We start from the raw sequence: 19,914 nt of genomic DNA, 5'->3' as shown, positions 1-19,914 counted from the left end.
CTCATTTGAAACAAATGCAAGTAACCTTATACTGAAGAACGAAGCACTCACTCTGAAAAACACAAGTAAACTTCTCTTCTTTCCTTCAATCACACCATCTTGATTAGTCTAAAACAGATAACATGTCTAGAATAATGGAATTTCCAAATAGCACTTCAGTCAGCTACTCTCACCCCTTCGCCTCTCTCCAAATACTTAATCCGCTTAAAATGTCACGTCCTTGACCTGACCAGTCTCCCTGGGAGTTTACATTTGATCCCTCTTTCCATCCTCCAGTATTTTATGCCACCAAGCCACTCACCAAGCTGTCAACCAACCACTCTCATTTTCTGTCATTTCATCCACAGCCATCACATTCATTGTGATTCCATCTCACCCCACGGAGCCATAAACATAGGATCAGAACGAGAAAAGGACCAAGGAGTCAATGTGTGCCTGTTATTCATGAGACTCATCTGAGAGGACAACTGGGAGAGATGGTAGCAATTTCTAAGTTCCTTTTGTCTTGCAGCCACCTAATTATCATCACTGCTCATTTGCTCCTTGCTTACAAACACAAGTGAGGCCAGTCTGTAAGCTACAGTTCAGGTCATCATATTTCTGCTTAGCTTCCCTTCAACATCCAGCGTCCCTCTGTTCAGTCATGCACTCCTCCACTTATTCACCACAAGGTAAATTCACCCAATTTATTCCCAGTCTCTAGAACCTTGGTACCCATATTCCCGTTTAACTCACCTAGAAATAGCCCTGTGGTTTTGCATACTTATTGTACTAAAAATAAGACCATTCCTAGCAATATGCCCTAGCTTAAAGATACAGTTTCTGATGAAGTGGGAAATTAGGTATCCCTTCATCAGCTGCAAACTGAGTTTCTTTCAAAATTTCTCACTTGCTTAAATAAGATTTGCCAGGACTCCTCCTCTAAGTCTCTCCTGTTTTTCCCAGTCCCTGATAGTGAGATCTCCTCATTTGCATCCTCTCCTCATTCCTAAACTCTTATTTTTGTACTTCTCCTTCAAAGCTTTTCTGTCTTCTCCCTCATTTCCAGTTCCAGTCTCAATTCCACAGTCATGCTCTGGCTCTCTCTGCAAACATTCAGCAATCCAACTCCTCTGCTGCCCATTTCTCTTTTACCCCAAGACTTTTCAAGCCATCTATGTGCAGTCAGTCTAATTCTTTTCTCTAATCAAAACAAGATTTCTCTCCATTCTGACTTCCATTACCACTAGCATATCAATCTAACACTTCCCTGAGCTGGATCAGTGACCACATAAATGCCAGTGGTGTCACAAAGAAGGGGGAAGAGAACCTGGCCCCCTGGTTTACATCAGAGCTATACCTGCACTCTTCCCTCCTCCATCTATCCAAACATCACRTTTCAGCATCTGTGCTCAATATCTCTGCAGAATATTTAAAAGATGAATCGATGGATACTTTCTGACTACATATATATGTGTGTGTGTGTGTGTATAAAATATATTTTAATGTTATATTTTAATATAGTTATTTTTTATATTTTGGTTTTTTTACGTGTATATAAAATACATTACAAAATACAGATTCACTTAGACTGAAGTGTTTTGTATGAACTATTTTAAATCAGATGAATTTTGCCAAATCCAAGGCAAGTGTCTGACAGAACCCTACTTGAAACTTTGGCAAGTTGCTGACAGATATGACCTAAAATCAGCATCCTCCAAGATTTTTTGCTGGCATAACCATTTAAATAAGAGAGTGTCAACTTCTCTGAGTACTTACAAGGTTTGGGGAGCTTTCAGTTTGGCAGAAATTCAAACAAAAATTACTTCAACCATTATACAAGCTAAAATGATCTATAATAAAACCTCTGTTGAATTGAAAACCCTAGTTTTCAACCACATCTATTTTACTATCAACAACTTTAAGCTTATTACAATTGAATTCCTACTGCTCTCATCTGAATTTCTTACTTGCTATCTTCTTTGATACATAGTTTAGTGGCTGCTTATGAAGATCTGCAAGTTAGTCTTTGGATCACTTCTCAGCTCCCTACATATTCAGTATCTAGTAAATATTTATGTTTCTTTGTTTTTCTAAGGTCTCTCCTTTTTCGCTCCCCAGATGGCTAAACTTAAAATCCAAGCTCTGTATTCTAACCCCCGCATCTGATCTATGAAACGCAATTTCCTGCCCATCCAACTGCACTCTTTTACCTTTTGAATTTTTCCAGTGACTCTCTCCCTATGCATTTTCCTACATTCAAGCTTCTCATCACAGTCTTCAAGACTACCTTACTTCTGCCTCACTTATTTCTACTTTGCCCTTCATATTTGACAGTTTCATTTTACGTTGGGAGGGACAGGGAACAATCCTGCTTCGTCATTTACAAAGCCTCTTTCTTGTATGGTTTGTTTGTTCTACAACCTGAGATCTGTTTACAGTTTTCTCATCCCACTCACGTTCATGCAAATACCACTCTTCAGCAGGATTACAAAGCTAAAATCTTCTTTCAGGCCTCAACAGCCACTTACTTCATTCAGTTTAAAAATGACTTACTAAATATTGCTAGTATTTAGTTGCTCAAATAAGGGTCTATCAATGAACTAAAACAAAGGAAATAACTCCATCCAACAGCCTCCTTCTAAAAAAAAATGTGTTTGTTCTATCATTACGGCACAAGACCTTTCATCAGTATAAGGAAACACCTGACATCCTTGTGGGCCCTACAGAACAAAGATTTTTTCTCTTTTTCTGCAATGCATGCCAGACAATCAATATTCACATAAAAATTAGATTCAGCCAATAACAGGCACTTACTATCTCTTTAAAAATGCATAGGGCAGAGAAATTCAATGTCTTTTTCTCCAATCACTTTCCTAAAATTATAGCTTCAAGTAGGTAAAGTAATAGGAAATTCAGTGTAGGAAATTAGAGCTGGCTRTTTAGCTTAAGGGCACAGACCTTGCTTGGGTACATCAGTGGGGTTCTTATTTCATTATGAATTCTTCACAGAACAGAAATTGCCCTTCCTGAAAATCAAATAGTTTATTTTGATTGCTTCCTACCATGATGAAAAACAGAGTTTACCAATACACTGCAACATAGCTATTATCATAATCTGTCTCCCAGCTGAGAAGGGACAATACACTTTTGTAGTCCTAAATGAAGCAATCATGCTGAAACATTTCTTCACAAAATGGAGAAAGAGAGAAAGCTAGAGAGCGCATGTGCAGAACTGCTCATCTCCCATTCTCTCTGCACTGGCACCAAAATAGTTCCCCAAAACAGCTGTGCTGCCAACCATACACTCATTAAAAAATACCAAACATGAAGAGGAGCTGGGAGTTTGGATGGTGGCAGTATTCTGCATTGGCTCAGGTCAATGTCCCAGACCTGACAGTGGCAGAGAGATGATTCCAGAGAGCAGGAGTCTCTTGACTAATTTAATCATGGCACTGATAGGCTTTTATGGAAACCTGCCTTGTCTCACTTGGTTGGCAGGATAACGGTTGGCTACTCCATTATAACAGAACTAGCACTGACTTGGAAAACACCCAGTGTCCATTTTGTACTGTCCACTGTGAAAAGATTTTCACTTTATTCTCACAATTCTTATGTATCATGTAAACAAAACATAAAGGTTTAGTATGTGTGTAGAAGGGGAGGGGGAGAAAGTCTTTTCATCTTTTTAATAGATGAGGATTCACAGAAGCTCAGCATTGCCAAATGCAGCTATGTCAGGTTAAGAGAGAAATTCCCATGACTAAAGCTACGCAGAAATCTTTCTGGCACACGGGAATCCAGGAGGTCAACACTGCTACAACAGATTGATCCTGGGCCTCGGATTCAGCCTGCCATTGCCAAGTGAGGCACACTATTAATACTATATTCTACATAGTTGTGTGCAGTGGCGCTGGCCCAGCATACCAGGTGAATTGCTCTTCATTTCAGACAACTGGAAAAAAACGTGGAAAAATAAAAAGATCTGAACATCTGCATCGGAGTTGGAGCTCTCCTCTTAGCTAAAAGAAACAAAATGAGATGCATAAGGCCAGTTTCTAAGCAGTAGACAAACTTGGGGGCAGAGAATAAAGTCCTTGCAATTAAGTTAAATTAGAAGTTAAGAAATTTGCTCCCTAGACATTCAGCATGTCTACTTACACACACTGCTTCACAGCCTCTTTCCTATAGCACCCAATCGCCCCATGCCAGTTCTCAATACCCAATTACAGCTGCAGAGATGGTTCCAAACCCATCATTCTGTGTACTGCACCATTGTTATGTGCTTGTAAGGGATACTGCTTGACTGTAACACAAAAGATCCAGTTAAAAGCCTCAGTCAAGAGCACCTGTTAAAAGGCTGTCTGAACAAATGTGTCCCATGCTGACACCTGTCACTTGGTGCTCTGATCATCTGCAGATGGATAGTAATAGGATTCTCAAAAAATTTCACAAAAAACAGCATAGAGTTGTTAGAGAGAGGCTATACAGTAATAATTTACCACAGAGAAAGAAACTGTGTCAATATGCTACTGAAGGGAGTTTTCTTGAACGTTTATTGTTTTCCTCTTTTTCATCTGTTGTTATGTTATGATGTAGTAAGTTCAAAGAACAGAAAAACTACAGTTTATATAGCATTGATGAGTCCTGGCAGATCTAATCTATAATTTCCACTTTTAATTTATATAAGAGAAATGAATAAAATGAGCACTATTAAAGGGATATTAAGCCAAGATCACATAAACACAATGTATAATCTTATKACACCTTATGCCTGCTTCACACAAATAAACTCCATTACAATGCTGCCTTGAAATCAAAGACTGAAACAGTTTCCCAGATCCCCAAACATACAAATGCCTGTCAACCGAAACCATCTTTATGCCTGCTTTCTGACAAGCCAAGCCTGCTGAATCTATAYTTCCATAACCAATTTTCACTTTAATGGAATCCTCACATTCTATTTTAAGCCTGGTAGAATGGAAATGATGCCTAGCTTGGAAGCAAAGGCACAAAAGATAAGTTATCTTGAGCACAAATATTTTATAAAGAGTAGGCTCCATTGTCCAGACGACTAGACTAATATTCAACTTCAGGCTTTCTTACCTAGGAGGGCAACTGGGAGGTAAGATATAAAGTAACAAAATAACTGATGTAATGTGATATGGTTTGAAGTGCCAGAGAAAGGGCTGGAAGAAGAAAGAGACTAAATTCAGCATTTTAAATATCAAAACAGAATGTCATGTGTGAATAAACCCCAAGCAGAGAGCATCTCTACATTATTCTCTTTCTAAAGTACTAAGTACATTTTAACACATTAAGGCATTGCAAGAAATTATTATGTCTTACATCCAAGTACTACGACAGCAGTACTAAAGTTATATGCACCTCTGAGCACACAAATGGTTATTCATGACTCAGCATAAAACAGGCCATTAATGCTGTTTCAGGCAGTTATCCAAAATCAGCTGCACTACAGTCTGAAATAAACATAATAGTGATAATCCTAAGTGTGCTATTTATATAAATAACTTTTGGTTATAAAATAGACCACTGCAATTTAAGTTTGGCTGATTATGGGGCTGGTCTTCTAGGTGGGAAAGAAAAAGCCATCTGTCTCTGAAAAATGTAATAGTGGTTTCTGGCATATTATCGTTCCCTATAATATATGTCAACTAAAAAGAATAGCTTTCTCAAAACAACAGTTCTGTCTGTCATAACTTGCAGATCAATGGTGTTAAAGAGGAAAAATCAACAATGTGCTGAGTCTGCCTAACAAAAAGTATCACAGTAACAATATCTGTTTTCAGAAAACATGATACTTCCTAAGAGAGAGGCACAAAGTTCTCATCTATTAGTGATGATGCTGAGAAGCTAATGCCAAAGCATCTACATATTGCTTTGCTATGAAATTGCTACTTTCCATTTGCTTTTGTTTTTTATAAACTTTTGAGTTGTGTACACAACTGAGATGATATCTGTATTTCACACAGAGAATCTTCACAGTCAGAACTAAATTTGGTTTAGTCACCTTAATTTCACCGTACAGAAAACAAACCTTGTCACACATAGATACAGGATCAAAACAGTCCATTCCCAAGCTCATTAGAAGTCTTTAATACTTCCAAATGAGGTAAACCTACATGCAAATCAGACAACAATAGCTAAGGAAGCCTGTTTTCCCGAATAGTTAAAAGAAGATGCATTAGAAATCTTGTTGCATTAGCTTTCTATTTTTTTCTCTATGGAGACAGTCCACAATCTTCTTCCCTTAAGTTGAGAAGTGAGCACAGATTTGGCAACCGGAGCAATCTGGGCCAATGTCTCCCACCTAGACACATCCATCTTGCATTGAGAGCCCTGCACAAAGTAAGCAGGAATATGCCTCCTTATTTGTTGGCCGGGACAATGAGCTGCTGCAGGAAGTGATGCTGGAAACTCTGTAAATATGCCCTTTTCTCTGAGTTAGTAATAACAGGCAAATCTGTGGCACTCACACCACAGCTTTAAAGATGAAACAGCAACACAGGCTTCTAAAAGTAAGTGGTCATGAAGAAATCCTACCCCACGTTCTTGTCAAAAAGACAGCTGTACTCCTCCCCTTCCCAAGACAATTATATCCTCATCAAACCTATTCCTAAATGTTTTCAGTCAGAAAGAGTTGTAGAAAGTGGATGAGGAAATTAGTCCAACAGTTTCTAATACAGCTAGAGTGTCTTTGGAAAGAAATATCAGAGATTAAAGGATCCTGCACCAAACCAGTTCAGAGATGGGACAGTTTAAAAAACATGCATATTGAGATACTTGGGGCCATATTTTAAAATATAAGATCTATGTGCCAAGACTTTCTGAACAAAACAGTTATTTACAGCTGACAGAAGAGAGGCATGAAATCATGTCATCATGCCAAATCAAACCATACCAATTGGATTTACATGTGTAAATGTAGCTACTTGTGACAACAAGCATAAATCTATCATCTTACCAATGCTGAATTATGACAACAGAAACTAATAGTAAGAAGACAGACGTGTATGAACACTTACATAAAAACAAACCAAAAGCACACACATTCTACTCAAAAACAAAAAGTAAAAAAGAACTCAAGTTAATCAGTCTATTTTAACCATGTGCAAGGAGAATGGGAAAGAGAATTAAACACATCCAAATCTCGTTGCTTCAGCTTATTAAACTTCACTGGAATTCTAATGTGAAAGATATGTATCTACATGCTGCCCTGTGTGAAGTTTTCAGAGAACAGCAATACTTCATCTCCTAGAAATGAGTGCTATTCCTCCTGCTAGCACTACAGGGAACAAATCAAGATTGCATGGCCTCCTGGGAAGTAAACAGATGCGGCAGCACAAATCGGTTATTTCACTACATTTACATGACTATCCAAATTAGTAATTCATGTCCAACTTTGAAGCTTCAAGTACAAATAAAAAATTCCAAACATGCAAATTCCTGACAGAACTCCTTTGAAATATTGGAATTCTTTCCTATCCATGAAAAATAGTTAGATTATTTATAACCAGACAAAATAAAAACCAAGCTGATAAACGATTACATTTGGAGCACATACAAAGGTTCCTATCAGAGATATTTACAATAGTATTTAACCAACTGGCATTAACAAGTACATCATCACTAAGTAGTGATATGTCAAGTTAAAGGTTAATATGTTAGTCATAAATACTGATATACAAGTGAAGAGCTATAAAGAGAAATGTTTTCTTACTATTTAAACATAACAACAGTTAATCTGAAAAATGTTAGAAGAGTTACATACCCTGTAGAGACTACAGATAATTTATTCAGGTAAAACAAAAGCTGAATCTGAACACATGTAAATAAATCAAAACATAGCTAAATGAAATTAATAGATAAAAACATAAGCAATGATGAGTATGAATCATTACATTTCAATTTCATTTTTGCATCACTCCCTTTAGGCAATCAGAATAATCTTTCTCAAAGTAAAGCATCTTTTTCACTTCACATGAAACCAAATTCCAAGCCAGAATAATAAGACTAATTATGTGATCCTTTGAGTATTCAGCACTCCATACTTCCAAAAATAGTTTGAAGTTTCTTGTTGAGATATTTGCACGTGCTGGGATAAATCAACATTGGACCAGGGACAAAAGCAACTGAAGGAATAGGCATAATGCTTCACAACAGGTATATTTTTATAAAGYTCTGCAGAGTTGTATGTTCACAGGATTTAAAAAATGCAATTTTTTCCCCTTTATAGAAACTGAGCCAAGTGGTAGTAGATTGATGTTCCTTTAGCTTTTGCACATGGAAAACTTATATCAACGTTGAGAGGGGCATGGAGACACCCTGTATTGACTGATGAGTATTATCTATGCTGTACAAGCATATAATCAATCACCACAGGGATGTCTTTAGCCTGACTGAATAGTTTTAAATCAAAAGAAGGCCGTTAGAAAAACGAACCAGGAAATTAAATAACCAGAAATGACACTTCACTAGGGAAAAACACTTCAAGGCGCCCAGAGGAAAAAAAAAAAATTACATGGCTGCTAACCAGAAAGCACTTAGCTGATTTATATTCAGCAAAACAGTAATTACTTTGCTAAAAATGTGGGTTTAAAGTCTAAAAGTGTATAAAGAAATGTAAAAACCATTGCTCTCAAGAGTGCATCCATATGGCCTGTGTAGATGTATTTGGGAAAAGATGTTCAGCTGTCAAGAACTGTTTCCTCAGAGCAGGATGACACAGAGAGGCTCTGCTCTGCTTTTTCATAAGCACTCTGAAGAAGAAAAACCTCTCTGGTTAACTGTAGGAGCATTTGAAGTTCTAGAAAGAAATGTCCGCACTGTCTATTTTAAAATCTTTATCCTTCTATTACACAGTTTTCCAAAAGAAATACACTCAGCTCCCAAARGGAAGAAATGGAGGTACTAAATCTCCATCAGTTTTTTTGAAGTAACCCTAGTTACAGTACAAAGGGGTCTGCCCAGCTCCTTATCTGCAAACAGGAAAGTCCCCTGGATTCAACCCATAAAAATAGGAAAGCTGAGATCTGTTATTTCTGAAGATGAATGCAGGAGAGCATTTAGGCTTGTCATTGTGGCAAATGTAATTAGGTAAAACAATTTCAGAAAGAGACAGAGAAGGAAGTACCATAACAAATCGCAGCCCTAAGAAGGCTACATCTGTCTCTTTAAAGAGTCTAAATTTGGACTGCACTGAGCATGTCCCCCAGTATTAAGAACAGCGTAAATGAAATAAACTGAAATACACTGAAAAACAAAATAAACCATAATTTCCTTTCTCTCTCCATTTTAATACAGCCAAAGCAAAAATTTACATATGACTCATGACACCATGCTTAGCAGGAGTCAAATGGAGACATTATTGTAGTCATCTACATATAAATGAGAGACTGCTTATTGTATTATGGTTTGAAAGACCATAGGAAGAATATTTAAAAGCAGAAGCATGACAGATGCTTGTTAAAACAAAGATCACACGCTTTTCACGGCAGTAAATATAGAAGGAATTCAGAGATGAAAATAAAGAGAAAGCCATAATACCTAAGGACCTTTATTTCTTATGAGCCTTCAGCATTTTTAAGATTTCTACTTTCAGATCAATGCAGCAGCATTCATGCTTTGCATTCTAGAATAACACTGCACACCTGTGTCTTCATATTTGCAAATGCAGGTTACCAAAGCCAATCGCTTCTGAATCATCAGCAGTCAGGAGAATATAGAAAGACAAAATATCAGTACRTACCCACCTTGAAACCTAAATGAACTACCAGATCCAATATGGACATAGCAACTCACAGTTTATAAACCACAAACAAAAGTGTGCAAGCCACTTTTTTTCCTCGGCTATGTTGGTCTTAAGCAGCTCCATTTAAGCTTCTGTAAAAGTGAATTTTGCATCCTTTAAAATACTCAAATGGGAAACAGCTCATGTTTTTCCGAAATTGTAATTTTTAAGCAAATCAAATCAAAGCTATGGAATGTGTAAAACTGAATAGGAAATTGTATATTGCAGCACTGCCTTCCCTAGAACTAGATTTGCACCTTTTAAATGAATGACCACAACAACAGTTTTCAGTGTAGGGAAGTTTTAAGTATTGATTTTACCAGCATAGTTTGATTTGCGTTTGGCAGTGTCTCTATAGATATCAGAGAACACAGGCCTAGAAGAGAGCTTGAAAAGACATTCAAAAACCTGTGCCTCACAATTTTCAAACCAGTTACATATTCACCTATTAGTAGTTTCATTTAGGCCATGTTTCTCTAGCTTGATTATGACAATGTTATTCAAGGCAGAGTCAAATGTGTTGCCAGAGATACATGACATCTACTGTTCCTTATCTATCTCTGAAGTCTATTATTCTGTTAAAACACATATTAGATTGGCTGGATGGACATGATTTGCTCTTTTACAGATCTAGATGTTGGTTCTTACTCATTTAAAATTGTTCACATTTCCAGAAAAATACTGGAACCAATAAATGAAGCTAACTGGCCTGTAATYGCCGTTCCTCCCATCTTATCCTCTTTATAATATATATACTGTGTCTACTCATTTTCTGCTCTTTCTAGTTTAATATGTTTCTGTCTAACTTAGAAGATCAAAGAGCTTATGATTTACCTCAGTTGATCTCTTACTATTCTTCCTAGGGAAAAAGAGAACGTAATTCCTTTAAGGAATCRTCGACTTTTCTGATCTCCTTTCTTCTTTAGATACGTATTAATACCTACAAATTTTTACTCTGCGCATGGAAACTTTAGGTTCTAGATCTGATCATGTCCACAAATGTAAACCTTAAAAGGCTTTTAAAAACACTTTTAGAAGATTTTTTGTTGTTATTGTTGATATTTAAATAAAGCAGCTTAGCAAAGTTCATTTCTCTCTGTGGCCAGCAATCACTTCTGTTAGACATTAACTCTTGAACAGGACACTGGACTAGATGACCTCTTGAGGTTCCCTTCAAACTAGAATTATCCTATCTCAGAGCTGACACACACCTACCAACTGCTGAAATCATAAATGGCATTCTGGTAAATGAAAGACAAAAGCAGCCTGATATTGTTTCCACAAAGGCTCAAAGGTTGAATTAAGAAGCTTGATCTGGAGAAAAAAAAAGAAAAAAAAATTCTAGAGAACTTAAAAGCAGAGGCAAAATGCACTTACAGTGTTGGCAAGTTCTAAATAACTTCCTCCAACAGAGTTGCTAAGATTTGAGGCCTGAGATAGAAGTCTCTGCAGAGCAGTCTGTTGAATCACATTGCTTCCGCCACATTCCAACAGCTTTTGTAGGGTGAAGTGACTCTGGAGGTCAGGACTCTGAAGGTCTCTTGCTCCTGAATCATACTCCCAGCTTTCTCTGGCTCCTGACAGGGCACCTAAAATGCATAAATGGAAAAACAACGTAGTATGGGCTGCGTGTAAAGAATACAGAAACGAGATTGTTTGCCTTTCCACAAAGAAAACAAAAGCAAATAGCTTCCCTACCGCTATTCCACATCTTACACATGCTAGCAAATCCAGAAGGAAAAAAAAACAAAAAAACCCCACTAAGAACATTTGCAACACATAGGACATTTACCAAATTACAATACCCAGGAGGGAAAATAATAGCATTTGCATACATTATTTAGTAAGAGTAAAAATGGAATAATTTACAACAGCTACAAACCACAGAAAGAAAAAGTGACAATTATTATTTCAGAATAAAGGGCAGCATTAGTCTAAGTACAAAACAGGAAAAATATAATTCACCTATTTTTGTTCACTGAAGTAGTATCAACACAATAAATTAATCTTCTGCATGTGCAATTTATCACCTTTTTATGTTAGCGCTGCCCTTCTTATTGATTATCTCAGGACTGCTTGCTATAGTTCAAGTTTCTAGGAAGTATCAATCACCAGCTGTTTCATTACAAATAAGCACAAGATACTCCCATATATCATAGATATCATATATCTAGTAACAAACAACGAATGCTTCACAGAAAGTTTTTGTATCATGAAGATTAGGGTTACTGTTTCTCTATGTAGAGTACTCTCAACTCCCTATAGCCAAAGACAGGCTTAAACCCTAAAACAAGAAATTTAAATTTTATTGGTATTATTTTTTTGGTATTAATTTAAGTTTTATTGGTAACTACTTCATCCTTAGGTGTTTCTGCTTTCCATACAACTGACTCCTTTTAAAATGCTGCTATGTTATATATTCAACAATCTCCTAAAGCATTCCATGATAGTCACTAAATTATTTAATAACTCTGGCAGCATTGTAATATTTCATATGTAGACTAACGAAGATTATAAACAATTGACTTGTCCAAGAACACATTCTAAGTTAACAGAAAAGTCAACACAGAATCAAGATCTACAGGTAGAGCAAAACCGTAAATCTATCACGCCACCAGCAAACCATAATTGGCAGTAATGCTACCATGATTGCTCAAAAGTTTTCCCTTCTTATGAGCTATTTTCCCTCTCTGAAATATTCACTAGCATTCTAAGTGAGCGTTTACTAATCAGTGATTATTACTTATTCAGTAAAATGCCAGAGAGCAGTAATCTACTATATAATGAACAATTAGGAGAATGCTTTCCCTCCCCCCACCAAGAAAATTAAAGCTGCAAATGTGCAATGAGAAAAACAGCCAGAAGAGAAGCATGACAGCAACTGATCTGTAGCTTTAGATCAATTCCCTTGTAAAGCAGTTATGCACGACAAATCGACTTAAACCCAAAGGTGCTTTCCCTGACTTACGGCAAAGAGAATATGCCAGTCATTTAAAATGTAGATAGAAAATAACAGGAAACAGTTATCTTGTATTAATTACTAAGTACAAAACTACATTTTGTCCTAATATAACTAACATGATTCATTATCACGGTTACAGGTAAYGCTTAGAGATTAATTCAGTTACTTTTACATCAAGACTATGCATCAGTGTACTGAATCTAACTACATTCTGCAAGCTTTCCAAAACAGTCAAGCTAAGGTATTACTAACAGCTGTTTCCCATTCAAAGCCTGACTACATTACAGTGTGTGTATTGTGTACTGCTACTAGTGACGATGCACAGCATGAGGTATCTCTGCCCTCTTGTGGCTACAGCATCACAAAAAAAAATTCCTGTAAGGAAGGGAGCTGAAGCAGCAGAGATGTCTCAGGAGCTGAGGAATCAATTCTGCCTTCTGCCAGCTAGASAAGAACACAGGAGACAACCAGGATATCTACCCAGGCATAGCCACAGAATTAAGAGAGTAGGTTATATCATACAGATACTCTTGTTTTCACAGAGCTAAATGTATGTTCAGCAGAGTATCTGCACTGTAACTGACTATTGGTCAAAAGACACTGGTCTGCAAAAGAGCTCACACCACCATTAAAGCTAACAACATCAGCTTTTCCCAAAAGACCCAAGGGGTTTTCATAGATTGAACCATCTGCTATGATACCAAAATCACTTTTGACGTTGTGCTGGCTCAGAAGTCACCTATCAGTCACAGATGAATACAAGCCCTCCAGGAAAGATGTAACCATTTTTAACTCAAGAAGTTTTCTTAAAAGTTCAACTCTGTACTCCTAATATAAAATATACATTCTAAAAGTGCAAGGAAGATGACTGTTATGGAAGAAAACATTTCCAGTATTTTATTTTGGGCTTAATCCTAAACTTGGCCAATATTTTCCTAAAAGATTCCAGAATTCATGGCTTTTAAAATCCCGTCCTCATGGGATATGCACCTTTTAAATCTTAGCTCAGTGGAGAAATTCTAGGGTTGTCAAAACTGGAACTTCATAATACAGGTAATAATTCAGTGTGGACGTATACTGTATTTGACATACACGTGATCCTAGCTCTTGCTCCTTACAGTAGTAGCCAGAAAGAAAGGATCTTTAGGTATGGTGCCACACCAAGAGCTGACAGTGGATCTGGTAACTAGGAATCAATAGTTCTTAAATCTATGTTTAAGAACTAGTCTTTACAGAAATGCATACATTCCATAGTAGTTTTCCTTGTTGTTCTACACTTACATATGATCACACCAAACATGAGATTTCTGTCCGAAAAGAAACAAAATCATTGTGGAATTTCCCAGGTAATAAGCATGCAGCAGAAATTATGATATTACAACTACAAAGTGCGAAAAAAAATTATTTAGTTGTACAATATTTGTATCAGTCAAGTAACAGAAAGGCACATCATTGTTATTAAATTATATAATCAGAGTTTCAATTACGCAGTAGGACAGCCAAATACATCCTTAACGGACTGAATGAATACACCAGACTTCTCTAAAAATGCAGTATAAAAATCATTTTCTGATTAGGCAAGTCCTGAGACATTGCCCAATCCATATGCTAACGTCCATGGAAGTGGGCAGTGGTTGGTTGCAAAGGCCTAAGGGCAATTTCACAGAAAAAAATTATCAACCAGAAAAAATTCCTGTCCCATTTGCTGTCTTTCACAATTTAGGGGGAAAGTTACAAATAGAGGAAAAGGAAAAAATCTAGCAAGTATGGAGATGAAGGCATATTATTAGCACAAGTGCATCTTTTATTTTCAAACATAGTACAGAAAATTTCTAAACAAAATAGTTCCCCAAAAACCTGGAACAGGATATAAAAATCAGTTTAGCTAATATACCTGTAACTTGTCAGTTATTCTGTCTCTTGGTACAAACCCCAGAAAATAAGAGAAGTTCTGACATCCACAAATGGAAAACAAAAAAAGATTGAATTTAACTATTTGGAAAACACATTGCAGTGCATACAGTGGAGCCTCCTATACATTTAAAGGGTAAATGTCAACCTCGGAAATGACACTTTGACCCAGGAGTGTCTTCTACATAAATATTCTTTTAATTGATTTCCTAATATTACTAGCACTGTCTGTCTTGACCTGCAATTGATTCATGAGAAATCTCCTGTTACAGCAAACATTCATTATGCATGGGGAAGTTTTTGTTTCTAGTGTTTTGTAGACTGTCTAGAATACGTCTGTATACACTAGTAGCAGTAAGGTCAATCACACAGTGGGAAAACCCAATGCTTATCTGAAACATTTAGGATTCCTCTTTTGCAGGTTTTGCTGTTCATTTAGTTAGCCCCTGCTCTTAATTATTTACCTACAGTTTATATTTAAACTTTTACACATTTTATAACATCACATTTATAAAAAACAAAGAACAGCTTAGTCTGATCACAGCAAATGACACATACAAATATGAGATTCCATAAAGTTGTTTAAAGTAATTTAAAGCAAATCCCTTGACTAATGTCACTCTAATGGGATACCCTKCACATCTGCACTGAGACTTCTTGCTAGTTAATCTTCCTTTGCTCCCTGTAAAGCTCTCAGCAATGGCACAGAATTCTGATGCTCTTGTGCCGGTGTCATCTCATCCCGCTAACCTGAAAGCAAATGGTATTTCATCTTCTCTAGAACAATTAACATTCTTTCTAGAAACCTTGTACTTTGCAACAGAGAAGCAGATGCCAACCACGACTGCAAGTCTATCCATACAGCCAGGCTTTTTGGTTTGGTGAAGGTCAACTTTACCAGACCTTATTGACGGACCCAGAATTCTGTGATTTTATTTTTGTTCATGAGGTAGAAGAGATCATTCATCAGGATGGTAAGGCACTGAAGCCACATYAGCTGCTGAAAGGATCTGGGATATCAGAGCAAGTCAGGTATTGTAAGAGTAGCCTTGTATCAACTTTTCAAATGAGCCTGGCTTATGAATGGCAAACATGAAGACAGTTCACAATTTAAGAGGAGACAAGCACAACCAACTGCTAGGTCCCATAGCTACACCTCACTCAATGAGGACAGGGATCCAAAGTCCTATCACTGTTTTCCAGGAAGTACTAGTGACATTTAGTGACTTGACTTGAACTCACTTGAGGAACTCTTACATTTAATACAGAAAATAATTTATAAGAGCACAGAGCACTCAGTTTCTGGCAGAAATTTCATTCTAGAGTCTAATGGTTTTACTGCTGAGTGGGCAGATAGTTAACTCCTCTGTTCAGTCCTAACCTCTGGTCTCAAAACCTATTTCAGTTAGTCATGATTTTCTAATCAACAGCTGAATAAATATTTTATTTATTTTATTATCATAAGCATTTCCTTCATGTCTTAGCACAAGTATATAACACTTCCTGGAGCTACTTTCCACCTCACTCCACTACCTTATTTCACACACCAGATCACTCAATTGGCATAAACAGGTAATAACTTTAAGTAATCAGTGACTGTAGTTTTCTAAGGTGAGCCAGACATTTGCCCTCTTTTTCTACCTCCATTTCTCTCGCTATTCAAAATTTAGGTACTAACTGACTGAAGACAGTTTTCTGCATTCCCAAAAGCATAATCTTACCATAAGAACGACTATTTTTCAGCACACAAATCTTTTTATTTTTAGCTAAACTTTTATTCAACAGTTAAAATGTGAYAACCTCTTAAAAACAGTGGGAATTTTGACCACTTATTCTGCTATTCAAAGAAGGCAACAGGGATATCTGTGAAAAGCACCAGTCATTTCCAAGTTCCCTACTAACTTCAATAATACACACAGTTTTGGAGATAAAGGCACTAGTGGATGAAGGTAAAGACTTACAAAATTAACAAAGAATGGTCATTTCATACTAAATAGTCAGCTGGGTAAGATGTCAAGGAGTCGGCTCAGCTATAAAAGTAGGGGGGGAGGAAATAAAGAGGAATGGAGAAAAAGCCTTTGGACATTCAGACATTTAATTTCACATTTTCAATTACAAGCGCCAAATGCATTTTAAAGAAAACTGAAGATTTGAAGAGACTTCTAATTGCTCACATGAGGTACAGTAAACAACTGCAAATAAGCTGTGTTCCAAAGTCCAGAAGGGTCAATTTCATACTATGCCAATCCAACCAGAGAAGTGAAAATTAGAAAGTTATATTTGGAGCTAACTACAACTATTTCTATTGTTTTCTCTGTAACAGAATGTAAACTTTCTTACATCCTGCTGTCTGCGATATTTTTATCAGAAGAGCTATAAGAATCTAACAAGAAAAGGTGGCGGGATGAATGAATAAATGTGCCTTTGTGTTCTCAAAAACCTTCTGGCAGAACTGTTTGCAGCTGGAATGGAAATAAAACCTACTTGAAACCACAAGGAGATAACCACAAAAGGCTCTGTGCAAGTCAGGGAACCCACTCCCATGCAGGAACCAAGGACCAAAAGCTCCAGCTTCACTGTCAATGGTTATTGTACTGTATGTGACCTAAGCCTCTCATCACTTAGAGTAACTATGTTTCCTATTTAACAGGAAATACACTTTTAAAATCTATTTATTTATGTTAAACCATATTACAAAACAGTACGAAGGATAACAGGGTAGCAGATATATGATGATGACTGATTTGTCTCAAGCTTTTGTTTTTGGAGAAGTATTTAAAATAGAACAAGGAACATATGCAAATAAAAATGATCAAAACTTAAGACTGCCAAAAACTGAGCTTTTTAGTCCATAATTTCTGCCAAATATCTACTCTCCTCACAAAAACAAATTCTGTACATGTTTGGAATACCAACATACAGACTTCTGATTAAAAAAGAAAAGAAAAAGAAAGCATGCCCAATGAAACACACACTTCTTGTTTCTACGCTGCCCACCATCAAGAATGCAGCAGTACAGGTTTTTCCATACTCCAGTCCTAGTTGCAAGACTTCCACCACCTGGGTTTCCAGATTCTTCACACTGTTGCAGGGACCTGAAATCCCTTGGATTTGTGAGGAGGTGCACACAGTCTGACTTCTCAACATTGACCCTGAAAGCCAAAGGGCCTAGACCACCTGAGACAGCAAGAAGCAAGACAAATGTCAGAGTACCTCACACATCACCAAAGCTATCTCCACAAAATATCTCAGTTTTCACAAACAGGAATTTTTCTACAAAAAGGTTGGTCAAAAACTTTTTGAGCAACCCTTGTCTTTATATTCTAGACTAACAGAAAAGCAGCTTTTTTATTCCCAGGAGGACTACTGCTTACCACCTGCAAAACAGAGAAATGTGCTCTTTAGTTCTCTCTGCTGAGAATGTAGTAGCTTCCTACACACTGCTCAACTACTTACATGCCAGGAAAACATACATCTTCTTGGACTATTCCCATCATTTCCTTCAAATAAGCATTTCAGGACATCAAGATAAAAATACTTTAACTACAGTGGAATTTATAGCTTATAAATAATTTCTATTTATCATTGTTATTCCATATAGCTACAAATCACCTCTCATGCACAGGTGGGTGAGAATGTTTATTCAAAAATACAGAAAGTTTTCTCCTAAACATCCATTACCAGTTCTAGGAGAATTTAGAATAAAATAGCTTCTCTGTTTTTGAAAAAGACTACACAGATATGTTTTGTAAATGAACTCTCAACTCAGCATCCAGTCCTAGAAAAAGTTTTCATCAGAACTTTTGCGGAAGACTTCTATAATGCCCCAGAAGGAAACAATTTGCTGTGGGAGAAACAGTTATGGGAGATGCACTAAATTTTGAGAATCCCTCTAAGACTAGCCTGTTGGATCACTACTAGACCTTTTTCTTCCCACCATGCCCATATCTGGTTTGATGAACACTGCACAGAAGATGCCATGTTAGGCTATGTTATTTCTGCCCTTTTCTCCTTAGTATTGGAAGTGAGGATAACAAGCTCTAAAGGAAGGAAACCACACCTAAACCCCAACCAGACTAAATAAGGCAACTTACTCCATGGGAGAAATCTGTTTCATGAAATTATCTAAGGGGAGAAATGAACCAAGTCAATCATTTTTGCTTTAGAAAAGAAAAGACTTGGACTTCTCAGAAAAATGCATCTGACACCTCTGATAATTTTTGCTTGGATTTAGCGTTCTCTAAATAGTTCAAAGAACAAAATCCCCAAAATACTTTCATATCATGCCAAGACAAGCAAGAATACTYTGAAAGCATTTTATATGCCATGAATAACACTATGAACATAAAACACAATGCACAAGTCTGATAGGTACTTTTGAAGAAGCAGTATTATCTTCTCTCACATTACAGTTTTCTCTATATATGAAGGAGCCTCCCCAACTTCCATTCAAGATGCTCTCAATTTGGATTTGACCTTAATTCACATGTACCAAAGCAAACAAACAAAACATCCTCATTTTATTGCTTGCTGTTCTAGGAACTGTAATATTTCAGATCTACATTGGTAACGCTAGAGATAGGCAAGGTGGAGAGCATGTAACTACCTGAGTCAGGAAAGGAGAAGCAGAAATGTTCTGCAAGACAATCCCTATTTTACTGAAGCTGGAGAGTGGGGATGCATCAAACAGGCTCATCCCTAAAAAGCACCAGCCAAACGAAGCACATTCTCTCTGAAAGCCTTTGGTTACTCAAACTTATTAGAGTTTGTGTAGAAAGCATAGCTGGGACAAAAGTTATCAAATGACACTGGAACCCAGTTCCACACTCCATTTGACAAGCCACAGCTCCCTGTCTCACTGCTGGAGTTGCCTAAAAAGCATAGACAGCACTTGGTCATGCAGGAACATTACTCTGGAACAAGCCAGAGCTGTGGTGCTCTGTAGAGCGGCGTGGTGTGCAGAAGGCCAAGGCTCCAGCACTAGCTGCACGCTCATGTTTCAGCCAGTCCTTACTTGCACTGGCTATTGGTAGCAGCAGCTGCACCAGCTGGTTCAGGTTTCCCTCTGTAGGCATGCTTTGACCCCAGTCATTCTTCCCCCTTCCCTCCAATTTTTTTTTTAAGCTATTTGGTAATTTCAAAGACATTTGATAGTGGCATCAATTTCTCAAAGACACTAAATTCCTACAATTTCCGTGGAAAGAGACACCAAGAGACCCTATTAGTGCTCTTGGTGAGAAAAAAAAAAAAA

At 37.1% G+C, this 19,914-nt stretch overlaps 1 protein-coding gene across 1 annotated transcript in view; it reads right to left on the bottom strand.

The window, feature by feature from the left end:
• Positions 1-19,914, bottom strand: part of MCC (MCC, WNT signaling pathway regulator) — a 206,629-nt gene that overhangs the window by 160,633 nt on the left and 26,082 nt on the right. The window contains exon 3 of the mRNA XM_026059901.1: positions 11,168-11,379. Within this exon, the coding sequence (XP_025915686.1) occupies positions 11,168-11,379 (212 nt within the window). The remainder of the gene's footprint in view (positions 1-11,167; positions 11,380-19,914) is intronic.

The sequence above is a fragment of the Apteryx rowi genome, unplaced genomic scaffold, assembly GCF_003343035.1.
Source record: "Apteryx rowi isolate R43461 unplaced genomic scaffold, aptRow1 scaffold_161, whole genome shotgun sequence".
Lineage (NCBI taxonomy): Eukaryota > Metazoa > Chordata > Aves > Apterygiformes > Apterygidae > Apteryx > Apteryx rowi.
This window is presented reverse-complemented; position numbering and strand designations above follow the sequence as displayed.